Source organism: Panulirus ornatus, chromosome 40, assembly GCF_036320965.1.
Source record: "Panulirus ornatus isolate Po-2019 chromosome 40, ASM3632096v1, whole genome shotgun sequence".
In the NCBI taxonomy this organism is placed as follows: Eukaryota; Metazoa; Arthropoda; class Malacostraca; order Decapoda; family Palinuridae; genus Panulirus; species Panulirus ornatus.
In genome coordinates this window covers 16,750,077-16,764,459 of record NC_092263.1, presented here as the reverse complement: position 1 = coordinate 16,764,459, position 14,383 = coordinate 16,750,077, and the positions used below count along the sequence as shown (strand labels likewise).

Below are 14,383 nucleotides of genomic sequence, written 5' to 3'. Positions count from 1 at the left end.
GTTGGTAAGGTTATTTAATGTATGTATGACTCATGGTGAGGTGCCTGAGGATCGGCAGAATGCGTGCATAGTGCCATTGTACAAAGGCAAAGGGGATAAGAGTGAGTGCTTAAATTACAGAGGTATAAGTTTGTTGAGTATTCCTGGTAAATTATATGGGAGGGTATTGATTGAGAGGGTGAATGCATGTACAGAGCATCAGATTGGGGAAGAGCAGTGTGGTTTCAGAAGTGGTAGAGGATGTGGGGATCAGGTGTTTGCTTTGAAGAATGTATGTGAGAAATACTTAGAAAAGCAAAGGGATTTGTCTGTAGCATTTATAGATCTGGAGAAGGCATATGACAGAGTTGATAGAGATGCTCTGTGGAAGGTATTAAGAATATATGGTGTGGGAGGCAAGTTGTTAGAAGCAGTGAAAAGTTTTTATCGAGGATGTAAGGCATGTGTACGTGTAGGAAGAGAGGAAAGTGATTGGTTCTCAGTGAATGTAGGTTTGTGGCAGGGCTGTGTGATGTCTCCATGGTTGTTTAATTTGTTTATGGATGGGGTTGTTAGGGAGGTGAATGCAAGAGTTTTGGAAAGAGGGGCAAGTATGCAGTCTGTTGTGGATGAGAGAGCTTGGGAAGTGAGCCAGTTGTTGTTCACTGATGATACAGTGCTGGTGGCTGATTCATGTGAGAAACTGCAGAAGCTGGTGACTGAGTTTGGTAAAGTGTGTGAAAGAAGAAAGTTAAGAGTAAATGTGAATAAGAGCAAGGTTATTAGGTACAGTAGGGTTGAGGGTCAAGTCAACTGGGAGGTAAGTTTGAATGGAGAAAAAGTGGAGGAAGTAAAGTGTTTTAGATATCTGGGAGTGGATCTGGCAGCGGATGGAACCATGGAAGTGGAAGTGGATCATAGGGTGGGGGAGGGGGCGAAAATCCTGGGAGCTTTGAAGAATGTGTGGAAGTCGAGAACATTATCTCGGAAAGCAAAAATGGGTATGTTTGAAGGAATAGTGGTTCCAACAATGTTGTATGGTTGTGAGGCGTGGGCTATGAACAGAGTTGTGTGCAGGAGGATGGGTGTGCTGGAAATGAGATTTATGAGGACAATGTGTGGTGTGAGGTGGTTTGATCGAGTAAGTAACGTAAGGGTAAGAGATGTGTGGAAATAAAAAGAGCGTGGTTGAGAGAGCAGAAGAGGGTGTTTTGAAATGGTTTGGGCACATGGAGAGAATGAGTGAGGAAAGATTGACCAAGAGGATATATGTGTCGGAGGTGGAGGGAACGAGGAGAAGTGGGAGACCAATTTGGAGGAGGAAAGATGGAGTGAAAAAGATTTTGTGTGATCGGGGCCTGAACATGCAGGAGGGTGAAAGGAGGGCAAGGAATAGAGTGAATTGGATCGATGTGGTATACTGGGGTTGACGTGCTGTCAGTGGATTGAATTAGGGCATGTGAAGCGTCTGGGGTAAACCATGGAAAGCTGTGTAGGTATGTATATTTGCGTGTGTGGACGTATGTATATACATGTGTATTGGGTTGGGTTGGGCCATTTCTTTCGTCTGTTTCCTTGCGCTACCTTGCAAATGCGGGAGACAGCGACAAAGCAAAAAAAAAAAAAAACAATGACTCATGGTGAGGTGCCTGAGGATTGGCGGAATGCGTGCGTAGTGCCATTGTACAAAGCCAAAGGGGATAAGAGTGAGTGCTCAAATTACAGAGGTATAAGTTTGTTGAGTATTCCTGGGAAATTATATGGGAAGGTATTGATTGAGAGGGTGAAGGCATGTACAGAGCATCAGATTGGGGAAGAGCAGTGTGGTTTCAGAAGTGGTAGAGGATGTGTGGACCAGGTCTTTGCTTTGAAGAATGTATGTGAGAAATACTTAGAAAAACAAATGGATTTGTATGTAGCATTTATGGATCTGGAGAAGGCATATGATAGAGTTGATAGAGATGCTCTGTGGAAGGTATTAAGAATATATGGTGTGGGAGGCAAGTTGTTAGAAGCAGTGAAAAGTTTTTATCGAGGATGTAAGGCATGTGTACGTGTAGGAAGAGAGGAAAGTGATTGGTTCTCAGTGAATGTAGGTTTGCGGCAGGGGTGTGTGATGTCTCCATGGTTGTTTAATTTGTTTATGGATGGGGTTGTTAGGGAGGTGAATGCAAGAGTTTTGGAAAGATGTGCAAGTATGAAGTCTGTTGTGGATGAGAGAGCTTGGGAAGTGAGTCAGTTGTTGTTCGCTGATGATACAGCGCTGGTGGCTGATTTATGTGAGAAACTGCAGAAGCTGGTGACTGAATTTGGTAAAGTGTGTGAAAGAAGAAAGTTAAGAGTAAATGTGAATAAGAGCAAGGTTATTAGGTACAGTAGGGTTGAGGGTCAAGTCAATTGGGAGGTAAGTTTGAATGGAGAAAAACTGGAGGAAGTAAAGTGTTTTAGATATCTGGGAGTGGATCTGGCAGCGGATGGAACCATGGAAGCAGAAGTGAATCATAGGGTGGGGGAGGGGGCGAAAATCCTGGGAGCCTTGAAGAATGTGTGGAAGTCGAGAACATTATCTCGGAAAGGAAAAACGGGTATGTTTGAAGGAATAGTGGTTCCAACAATGTTGTATGGTTGCGAGGTGTGGGCTATGGATAGAGTTGTGCGCAGGAGGGTGGATGTGCTGGAAATGAGATGTTTGAGGACAATGTGTGGTGTGAGGTGGTTTGATCGAGTAAGTAATGTAAGGGTAAGAGAGATGTGTGGAAATAAAAAGAGCGTGGTTGAGAGAGCAGAAGAGGGTGTTTTGAAATGGTTTGGGCACATGGAGAGAATGAGTGAGGAAAGATTGACGAAGAGGATATATGTGTCAGAGGTGGAGGGAACAAGGAGAAGTGGGAGACGAAATTGGAGTTGGAAAGATGGAGTGAAAAAGATTTTGTGTGATCAGGGGCCTGAACATGCAGGAGGGTGAAAGGAGGGTAAGGAATAGAGTGAATTGGATCGATGTGGTATACCGGGGTTGACGTGCTGTCAGTGGATTGAATCAGGGCATGTGAAGCATCTGGGGAAAACCATGGAAAGCTGTGTAGGTATGTATATTTGCGTGTGTGGACGTGTATGTATATACATGTGTATGGGGGTGGGTTGGGCCATTTCTTTTCGTCTGTTTCCTTGTGCTTCCTCGCAAATGCGGGAGACAGCGGCAAAAAAAAAAAAAAATATATATATATATATATATATATATATATATATATATATATATATATATCCCTGGGGATAGGGGAGAAAGAATACTTCCCACGTATTCCCTGCATGTCGTAGAAGGCGACTAAAAGGGAAGGGAGCGGGGGGCTGGAAATCCTCCCCTCTCGGTTTTTTTTAATTTTCCAAAAGAAGGAATGGAGAAGGGGGCCAGGTGAGGGTATTCCCTAAAAGGCCCAGTCCTCTGCTCTTAACGCTACCTCGCTATCGCGGGAAATGGCGAATAGTATGAAAAAAAAACATATATATATATATATATATAGGTTTGGATGGTAATACAGTGAAATTTATTAAAAAAGGGGGTGACTGTATTATTGACTGGTTGGTAAGGTTATTTAATGTATGTATGACTCATGGTGAGGTGCCTGAGGATCGGCAGAATGCGTGCATAGTGCCATTGTACAAAGGCAAAGGGGATAAGAGTGAGTGCTTAAATTACAGAGGTATAAGTTTGTTGAGTATTCCTGGTAAATTATATGGGAGGGTATTGATTGAGAGGGTGAATGCATGTACAGAGCATCAGATTGGGGAAGAGCAGTGTGGTTTCAGAAGTGGTAGAGGATGTGGGGATCAGGTGTTTGCTTTGAAGAATGTATGTGAGAAATACTTAGAAAAGCAAAGGGATTTGTCTGTAGCATTTATAGATCTGGAGAAGGCATATGACAGAGTTGATAGAGATGCTCTGTGGAAGGTATTAAGAATATATGGTGTGGGAGGCAAGTTGTTAGAAGCAGTGAAAAGTTTTTATCGAGGATGTAAGGCATGTGTACGTGTAGGAAGAGAGGAAAGTGATTGGTTCTCAGTGAATGTAGGTTTGTGGCAGGGCTGTGTGATGTCTCCATGGTTGTTTAATTTGTTTATGGATGGGGTTGTTAGGGAGGTGAATGCAAGAGTTTTGGAAAGAGGGGCAAGTATGCAGTCTGTTGTGGATGAGAGAGCTTGGGAAGTGAGCCAGTTGTTGTTCACTGATGATACAGTGCTGGTGGCTGATTCATGTGAGAAACTGCAGAAGCTGGTGACTGAGTTTGGTAAAGTGTGTGAAAGAAGAAAGTTAAGAGTAAATGTGAATAAGAGCAAGGTTATTAGGTACAGTAGGGTTGAGGGTCAAGTCAACTGGGAGGTAAGTTTGAATGGAGAAAAAGTGGAGGAAGTAAAGTGTTTTAGATATCTGGGAGTGGATCTGGCAGCGGATGGAACCATGGAAGTGGAAGTGGATCATAGGGTGGGGGAGGGGGCGAAAATCCTGGGAGCTTTGAAGAATGTGTGGAAGTCGAGAACATTATCTCGGAAAGCAAAAATGGGTATGTTTGAAGGAATAGTGGTTCCAACAATGTTGTATGGTTGTGAGGCGTGGGCTATGAACAGAGTTGTGTGCAGGAGGATGGGTGTGCTGGAAATGAGATTTATGAGGACAATGTGTGGTGTGAGGTGGTTTGATCGAGTAAGTAACGTAAGGGTAAGAGATGTGTGGAAATAAAAAGAGCGTGGTTGAGAGAGCAGAAGAGGGTGTTTTGAAATGGTTTGGGCACATGGAGAGAATGAGTGAGGAAAGATTGACCAAGAGGATATATGTGTCGGAGGTGGAGGGAACGAGGAGAAGTGGGAGACCAATTTGGAGGAGGAAAGATGGAGTGAAAAAGATTTTGTGTGATCGGGGCCTGAACATGCAGGAGGGTGAAAGGAGGGCAAGGAATAGAGTGAATTGGATCGATGTGGTATACTGGGGTTGACGTGCTGTCAGTGGATTGAATTAGGGCATGTGAAGCGTCTGGGGTAAACCATGGAAAGCTGTGTAGGTATGTATATTTGCGTGTGTGGACGTATGTATATACATGTGTATTGGGTTGGGTTGGGCCATTTCTTTCGTCTGTTTCCTTGCGCTACCTTGCAAATGCGGGAGACAGCGACAAAGCAAAAAAAAAAAAAAACAATGACTCATGGTGAGGTGCCTGAGGATTGGCGGAATGCGTGCGTAGTGCCATTGTACAAAGCCAAAGGGGATAAGAGTGAGTGCTCAAATTACAGAGGTATAAGTTTGTTGAGTATTCCTGGGAAATTATATGGGAAGGTATTGATTGAGAGGGTGAAGGCATGTACAGAGCATCAGATTGGGGAAGAGCAGTGTGGTTTCAGAAGTGGTAGAGGATGTGTGGACCAGGTCTTTGCTTTGAAGAATGTATGTGAGAAATACTTAGAAAAACAAATGGATTTGTATGTAGCATTTATGGATCTGGAGAAGGCATATGATAGAGTTGATAGAGATGCTCTGTGGAAGGTATTAAGAATATATGGTGTGGGAGGCAAGTTGTTAGAAGCAGTGAAAAGTTTTTATCGAGGATGTAAGGCATGTGTACGTGTAGGAAGAGAGGAAAGTGATTGGTTCTCAGTGAATGTAGGTTTGCGGCAGGGGTGTGTGATGTCTCCATGGTTGTTTAATTTGTTTATGGATGGGGTTGTTAGGGAGGTGAATGCAAGAGTTTTGGAAAGATGTGCAAGTATGAAGTCTGTTGTGGATGAGAGAGCTTGGGAAGTGAGTCAGTTGTTGTTCGCTGATGATACAGCGCTGGTGGCTGATTTATGTGAGAAACTGCAGAAGCTGGTGACTGAATTTGGTAAAGTGTGTGAAAGAAGAAAGTTAAGAGTAAATGTGAATAAGAGCAAGGTTATTAGGTACAGTAGGGTTGAGGGTCAAGTCAATTGGGAGGTAAGTTTGAATGGAGAAAAACTGGAGGAAGTAAAGTGCTTTAGATATCTGGGAGTGGATCTGGCAGCGGATGGAACCATGGAAGCGGAAGTGAATCATAGGGTGGGGGAGGGGGCGAAAATCCTGGGAGCCTTGAAGAATGTGTGGAAGTCGAGAACATTATCTCGGAAAGGAAAAACGGGTATGTTTGAAGGAATAGTGGTTCCAACAATGTTGTATGGTTGCGAGGTGTGGGCTATGGATAGAGTTGTGCGCAGGAGGGTGGATGTGCTGGAAATGAGATGTTTGAGGACAATGTGTGGTGTGAGGTGGTTTGATCGAGTAAGTAATGTAAGGGTAAGAGAGATGTGTGGAAATAAAAAGAGCGTGGTTGAGAGAGCAGAAGAGGGTGTTTTGAAATGGTTTGGGCACATGGAGAGAATGAGTGAGGAAAGATTGACGAAGAGGATATATGTGTCAGAGGTGGAGGGAACAAGGAGAAGTGGGAGACGAAATTGGAGTTGGAAAGATGGAGTGAAAAAGATTTTGAGTGATCAGGGCCTGAACATGCAGGAGGGTGAAAGGAGGGTAAGGAATAGAGTGAATTGGATCGATGTGGTATACCGGGGTTGACGTGCTGTCAGTGGATTGAATCAGGGCATGTGAAGCATCTGGGGAAAACCATGGAAAGCTGTGTAGGTATGTATATTTGCGTGTGTGGACGTGTATGTATATACATGTGTATGGGGGTGGGTTGGGCCATTTCCTTCGTCTGTTTCCTTGCGCTACCTCGCAAATGCGGGAGACAGCCACAAAGCAAAAAAAAAAAAAAAATATATATATATATATATATATATATATATATATATATATATATATATATATATATATATATATATATATTTTATTATTATTATTTTGCGCATGAGGTAGTGCTAAGAAAAGACAACAAAGGCCACATCGTTCACACTCAATCTCTAGCTGTCATGTATAATGCACTGAAACCACAGCTCCCTTTCCACATCCAGGCCCCACAAAACCTCTCATGGTTTACCCCAGATGCTTCACATGCCTTGGTTCAATTCAATGACAGCATGTCAACCTTGGTGACCCACATCGTTCCAATTCACTCTATTCCTTGCACACCTTTCATGCTCCTGCATGTTCAGGCCCCGATCGCTCAAAATCTTTTTCACTCCATCCTTCCACCTCCAATTTGGTCTCCTACTTCTCCTCGTTACTTCCACCTCTGACACATATATCCTCTTTGTCAGTCTGTCCTCACTCATTCTATACATGTGACCAAACCATTTCAATACACCCTCTTCTGCTCTCTCAACCACATTGTTTTTAATACCACACATCTCTCTTGCCCTTTCATTACTTACTCGATCAAACCACCTCACATCACATCTTGTCCTCAAACATCTCATTTCCACCACCTCCATCCTCCCCCACACAACCCTATCCATTGCCCATGCCTCGCAACCATATAACATTGTTGGAACCACTATTCCTTCAAACATACCCATTTTTGCTTTCCTAGATAATGTTCTCGCTTTCCACACATTTTTTAATGCTTCCAGAACTTTTGCCCCCTCTCCCACCCTGTGACTCATTTCCGCTTCCATGGTTCCATCCGCCGCCAAATCCACTCCCAGATATCTAAAACACTTCACTTCCTCCAATTTTTCTCCATTCAGACTTAATTCCAAATTGACTTGTCCCTCAACCCTACTGTATCTAATAACCTTGCTCTTATTCACATTTACTCTCAGCTTTCTTCTTTCACACACAGTACCAAACTCAGTCACCAGCTTCTGCAGTTTCTCACCCGAATCAGCCACCAGTGCTGTATCATCAGTGAACAACAACTGACTCATTTCCCAAGCTCTCTCATCCACAACAGACTGCATACTTGCCCCTCTCTTCAAAACTCTTGCATTCACCTCCCTAACAACTCCATCCATAAACAAATTAAACAACCATGGAGACAACAGGCACCCCTGCTGCAAACCTACATTCACTGAGAACCAATCACTTTCCTCTCTTCCTACATGTACACGAGCCTTAAATCCTCCCCCTCAACCCGCAGACGCGCAAGGTAACACCAAGAAAAGACAACAAATGTCACTTTTGTTCACACTAAGTCTCTAGCTGTCATGAATAATGCACCGAAACCACAGCTCCCTTTCCACATCCAGGCCCCACAAAACTTTCCTTCGTTTATCCCAGACGCTTCACATGCCCTGGTTCAATCCACTATTCCTTCAAACATACCCACTTTTGCTTTCCGAGATAACGTTCTCACCTTCCACACATTCTTCAACGCTTGCAGATCTTTCATCCCCTCCTTCACCCCCGACTCACTTCCGCTTCCATGGTTCCATCCACTGCCAAATCAACTGCCAAATATCTAAAACACTTCACTTCCTGCAGTTTTTCTCCATTCAAACTTACCTCCTAATTGACTTGTCCCTCAACCCTACTGTACCTAATAACTTTGCTCTTATTCATATTTACTCTCAGCTTTCTTCTTTCATACACTTTACCAAACTCAGTCAACAGCTTCTGCAGTTTCTCACATGAATCAGCAACCAGCACTGTATCATCAGCGAACAACAACTGACTCACTTCCCAAGCTCTCTCATCCACCACAGACTTCATACTTGCCCCTCTTTCCAAAACTCTTGCATTCACCTCCCCAATAACCCCATCCATAAACAAATTAAACAACCATGGACACATCACATACCCCAGCCGCAAACCGACATTCACTGAGAACCAATCACTTTCCTCTCTTCCTACTCATACACATGCCTTACATCCTCGCTAAAAACTTTTCACTACTTCTAACAACTTGCCTCCCACACCATTTATTCTTAATACCTTCCACAGAGCATCTCTATCAACTCTATCATATGCCTTCTCCAGATCCATGAATGCTACATACAAATCCATTTGCTTTTCTAAGTATTTCTCACATACATTCTTCAAAGCAAACACCTGATCCATATATCCTCTACCACTTCTGAAACCACACTGCTCTTCCCTAATCTGATGCTCTGTACATGCCTTCACCCTCTCAATCAATACCCTCCCATATAATTTACCAGGAATACTCAACAAACTTATACCTCTGTAATTTGAGCACTCACTCTTATCCCCTTTGCCTTTGTACAATGGCACTATGCACGCATTCCGCCAATCTTCAGGCACCTCACCATGAGTCATACATACATTAAATATCCTTACCAACCAGTCCACAATAGTCACCCCCTTTTTTGATAAATTCCAGTGCAATACCATCCAAACCTGCTGCCTTGCCGGCTTTCATCTTCTGCAAAGCTTTTACTACCTCTTCTCTGTTTACCAAATCATATTCCCTAACCCTCTCACTTTGCACACCACCTTGACCAAAACACCCTATATCTGCCACTCTATCATCAAACAAATTCAACAAACCTTCAAAATGCTCACTCCATCTCCTTCTCACATCACCACTACTTGTCATCACCTCCCCATTAGCCCCCATCACTGATGTTCCCATTTGTTCCCTTGTCTTATAAAATTTATTTACCTCCTTCCAAAACATCTTTTTATTCTCCCTAAAATCTAATGATACTCTCTCACCCCAACTCTCATTTGCCCTCTTTTTCACCTCTTGCACCTTTCTCTTGACCTCCTGCCTCTTTCTTTTATACATCTCCCACTCATTTGCATTATTTCCCTGCAAAAATCGTCCAAATGCCTCTCTCTTCTCTTTCACTAATAATCTTACTTCTTCATCCCACCACTCACTATGCTTCCTAATCTGCCCACCTCCCACACTTCTGATGCCACAAGCATCTTTTGCACAAGCCATCACTGCTTCCTTAAATACATCCCATTCCTTCCCCACTCCCCTTACGTCCTTTGTTCTCACCTTTTTCCAATCTATACTCAGTCTCTCCTGGTAATTCCTCACACAAGTTTCCTTCCCAAGCTCTTTTACACTCACCACTCTCTTCACCCCAACATTCTCTCTTCTTTTCTGGAAACCTCTACATATCTTTACCTTTGCCTCCACAAGATAATGATCAGACACCCCTCCAGTTGCGCCTCTGAGCACATTAACATCCAAAAGTCTCTCTTTCACATGCCTATCAATTAATATGTAACCCAATAACACTCTCTGGCCATCTCTCCTACTTACATATGTATACTTATGTATATCTCTCTTTTTAAACCAGGTATTCCCAATCACCAGTCCTTTTACAGCACATAAATCTACAAGCTCTTCACCATTTCCATTTACAACACTGAACACCCTATGTAAACCAATTATTTCCTCAACTGCCACATTACTCACCTTTGCATTCAAATCACCCATTACTATAACCCGGTCCCATGCATCAAAACTACTTACACACTGACTCAGCTGTTCCCAAAACATTTGCCTGTCATGATCTTTCTTCTCATGCCCAGGTGCATATGCACCAATAATCACCCATCTCTCTCCATCCACTTTCACTTTTACCCATATCAACGTAGAGTTTACTTTCTTACACTCTTTTTATTCTCCCTAAAATTTAATGATTCATTTGCCCTCTTTTACAGCTCTTGCATCTTTCTCTTGACCTCTTGCCTCTTTCCTTTATACATCTCCCAGTCATTTGCTTTATTTCCCTGCAAAAATCATCCAAATGCCTCTCTCTACTCTATCACTAACAATCTTACTTCTTCCCACCACTCACTACCCTTGCTCATCTGCCCACCTCCCACCTTCCTCATGCCACAGGCATCTTTTGCGCAAGCCATCACTGTTTCCCTAAATACATCCCATTCCTCCCCCACTCCCATTACATCATTTGCTCTCATTTTTTTCCTTTCTGCACTCAATCTCTCCTGGTACTTCCTCACATAAGTCTCTTTTGCAAGCTCACTTACTCTCACTAGTCTCTTCACCCCAACATTCTCTCTTCTTTTCTGAAAACCTCTACATACCTTCACCTTCGCCTCCACAAGATAATGATCAGACATCCCTTCAGTTGCCCCTTTCAGCACATTAACTTCCAAAAGTCTCTCTTTCACATGCCTATCAATTAACATTTTATTTATTCATTTATTTTGCTTTGTTGCTGTCTCCCGCGTTTGCGAGGTAGCACAAGGAAACAGACGAAAGAATGGCCCAACCCACCCACATACACATGTATATATATATACACGTCCACACATGCAAATATACATACCTATACATCTCAATGTACACATATATACACACACACAGACATATGCATATATACACCTGTACATAATTCATACTGTATGCCCCTATTAATTCCCATCGCCACCCCGCCACACATGGAATAACAACCCCCTCCCCCTTCATGTGTGCAAGGTAGTGCTGGGAAAAGACAACAAAGGCCCCATTCGTTCACACTCAGTCTCTAGCTGTCATGTAATAATGCACCGAAACCACAGCTCCCTTTCCACATCCAGGCCCCACAGAACTTTCCATGGTTTACCCCAGACGCTTTACATGCCCTAAATCAATCCACTGACAGCACGTTGACCCCGGTATACCACATCATTCCAATTCACTCTATTCCTTGCACGCCTTTCACCCTCCGGCATGTTCAGGCCCCAATCACTCAAAATCTTTTTTACTCCATCTTTCCACCTCCAATTTGGTCTCCCAATTCTCCTCGTTCCCTCCACCTCTGACACATATATCCTCTTGGTCAATCTTTCCTCACTCATTCTCTCCATGTGACCAAACCATTTCAAAACACACTCTTCTGCTCTCTCAACCACACTCTTCTCATTACCACACATCTCTCTTACCCTTACATTACTTACTCGATCAAACCACCTCACACCACATATTGTCCTCACACATCTCATTTCCAGCACATCCACCCTCCTGTGCACAAGTCTATCCATAGCCCACGCCTCGCAGCCATACAACATTGTTGGAACCACTATTCCTTCAAACATGCCCATTTTTGCTTTCCGAGATGTTCTCGACTTCCAAACATTCTTCAAGGCTCCCAGAATTTTTGCCCCCTCCCCCACCCTATGATTCACTTCCGCTTCCATGGTTCCTTCCGCTGCCAGATCCACTCCCAGATATCTAAAACACTTTACGTCCTTCAGTTTTTCTCCATTCAAACTTACCTCCCAATTGACTTGACCCTCAACCCTACTGTACCTAATAACCTTGCTCTTATTCACATTTACTCTTAACTTTCTTCTTTCACACACTTTACCAAACTCAGTCACCAGCTTCTGCAGTTTCTCACATAAATCAGCCACCAGCGCTGTATCATCAGCGAACAACAACTGACTCACTTCCCAAGCTCTCTCATCCACAACAGACTGCATACTTGCCCCTCTTTCCAAAACTCTTGCATTCACCTCCCTAACAACCCCATCCATAAACAAATTAAACAACCATGGAGACATCACACACCCCTACCGCAAACCTACATTCACTGAGAACCAATCACTTTCCTCTCTTCCTACACATACACATACCTTACATCAATTAACAATTAATCAATTAACTTGTAATCATGTAATCCAATAACGCTCTCTGGCCATCTCTCCTACTTCCATACGTATACTTATGTATATCTCTCTTTTTAAACCAGGTATTCACAATCACCAGCACACAAATCTACAAGCTCTTCACCATTTCCATTCACAACACTGAACACCCCATGTACACCAATTATACCCTCAACTCCCACATTACTCACCTTTGCATTCAAATCAACCATCACTATAACCCAGTCTCATGCATCAAAGCTGCTAACATGCTCACTCAGCTGCTCCCAAAACACTTGCCTGTCATGATCTTTCTTCTCATGCCCAGGTGCATATGCATCAATAATCACCCATCTCTCTCCATCCACTTTCAGTTCTACCTATATTAGTCTAGAATTTAATTTCTTATACTCTTATCACGCACTCCCACAACTCCTGCTTCATGAGTAGTGGTTAATATAACTGAATATTAGAGTAGCAAGAAATATATTGACCTATGAAGAAAAAAAAAAAGCATGTATTTCAAAACTGCTCCATGCAGGCTGAATGGCCAACATAAATGAATTAAAAAAGAACTTATAATTTTGGCAATACATAACTCCTACACTAGACATCTTATGTATAAGGAGGCTAAAAGTTATGACTATATTGTTTGTGTTTGCATTTGAAGTTTTATGATTATTAACTTTGCTAATGACCTAAATTGTATCCTATATCTCACCTGGTAGCAAGGCTTACGAGAAACAGCCCACTTGGTGGCCAATTCTGCAGCGTTGTGAACACGAGCACCATCAGGGCCATGGTAGTCATCTGATGGCTCATAGTTATAATTACCTAGAAGACCAGCCACTCTGGCCACAGTGGAGGAAAAAAAGTGGAATTGTAGATAGCAAAATGCACATAAATATATGATTTGTTCATCTTCAACAATGAAATTAAACATTAATAAATCAACTTGGTATGGTTGATAATAATAGATGAATTAACTGATGAATATCCCCTCTCTCTCTGTACACATAAACTGCCATATCCATATATATATGTCGGTTTGCAGCTGGGGTGCGTGGTCACCATTGTTGTTTAATTTGTTTATGGATGGGGTTGTTAGGGAGGTGAATGCAAGAGTTTTGGAGAGAGGGGCAAGTATGCAGTCTGTTCTGGATGAGAGAGCTTGGGAAGTGAGTCAGTTGTTGTTCGCTGATGATACAGTGCTGGTGGCTGATTCGGGTGAGAAACTGCAGAGGCTGGTGACTGAGTTTGGTAAAATGTGTGAAAGAGGAAAGCTGAGAGTAAATGTGAATAAGAGCAAAGTTATTAGGTACAGAAGGGTTGAGGGACAAGTCAATTGGGAGGTAAGTTTGAATGGAGAAAAACTGGAGGAAGTGAAGTGTTTCAGATATCTGGGAGTGGATTTAACAGCGGATGAAACCATGGAAGCAAAAGTGAGTCACAGGGTAGGGGAGGGGGTCAAGGTTCTAGAAGCATTGAAGAATGTTTGGAAGGCAAGAACATTATCTTGGAAAGCAAAAATGGGTATGTTGCGAGGCGTGGGCTATAGATAGGGTTGTGCAGAGGAAGGTGGATGTGTTGGAAATGAGATGTTCGAGGACAACATGTGGTGTTTGATCGAGTAAGTAATGAAAGGGTAAGAGAGATGTGTGGTAATAAAAAGAGTGTGGTGGAGAGAGCAGAATAGGGTGTATTGAAATGGTTTGGTGACATGGAGAGAATGAGTGAGGAAAGATTGACAAAGAGTATATATGTGTCAGAGGTGGAGAAAACGAGAAATGGGAGACCAAATTGGAGGTGGAAAGGATGGAGTGAAAAAGATTTTGAGCGATCAGGGCCTGAACATACAGGAGGGTGAAAGGTGTGCAAGGAATAAAGTGAATTGGAACGATGTGGTATAACAGGGTTGACGTGCTGTCGATGGAT

The 14,383-nt window shown here is 42.9% G+C and overlaps 1 protein-coding gene across 1 annotated transcript in view; it reads right to left on the bottom strand.

Annotated features, from left to right (window-relative positions):
• The window catches only part of LOC139761481 (uncharacterized), a 248,581-nt gene that overhangs the window by 7,965 nt on the left and 226,233 nt on the right, over window positions 1-14,383 (bottom strand). Inside the window, exon 39 of the mRNA XM_071685735.1 lies at window positions 13,170-13,299. Within this exon, the coding sequence (XP_071541836.1) occupies window positions 13,170-13,299 (130 nt within the window). The remainder of the gene's footprint in view (window positions 1-13,169; window positions 13,300-14,383) is intronic.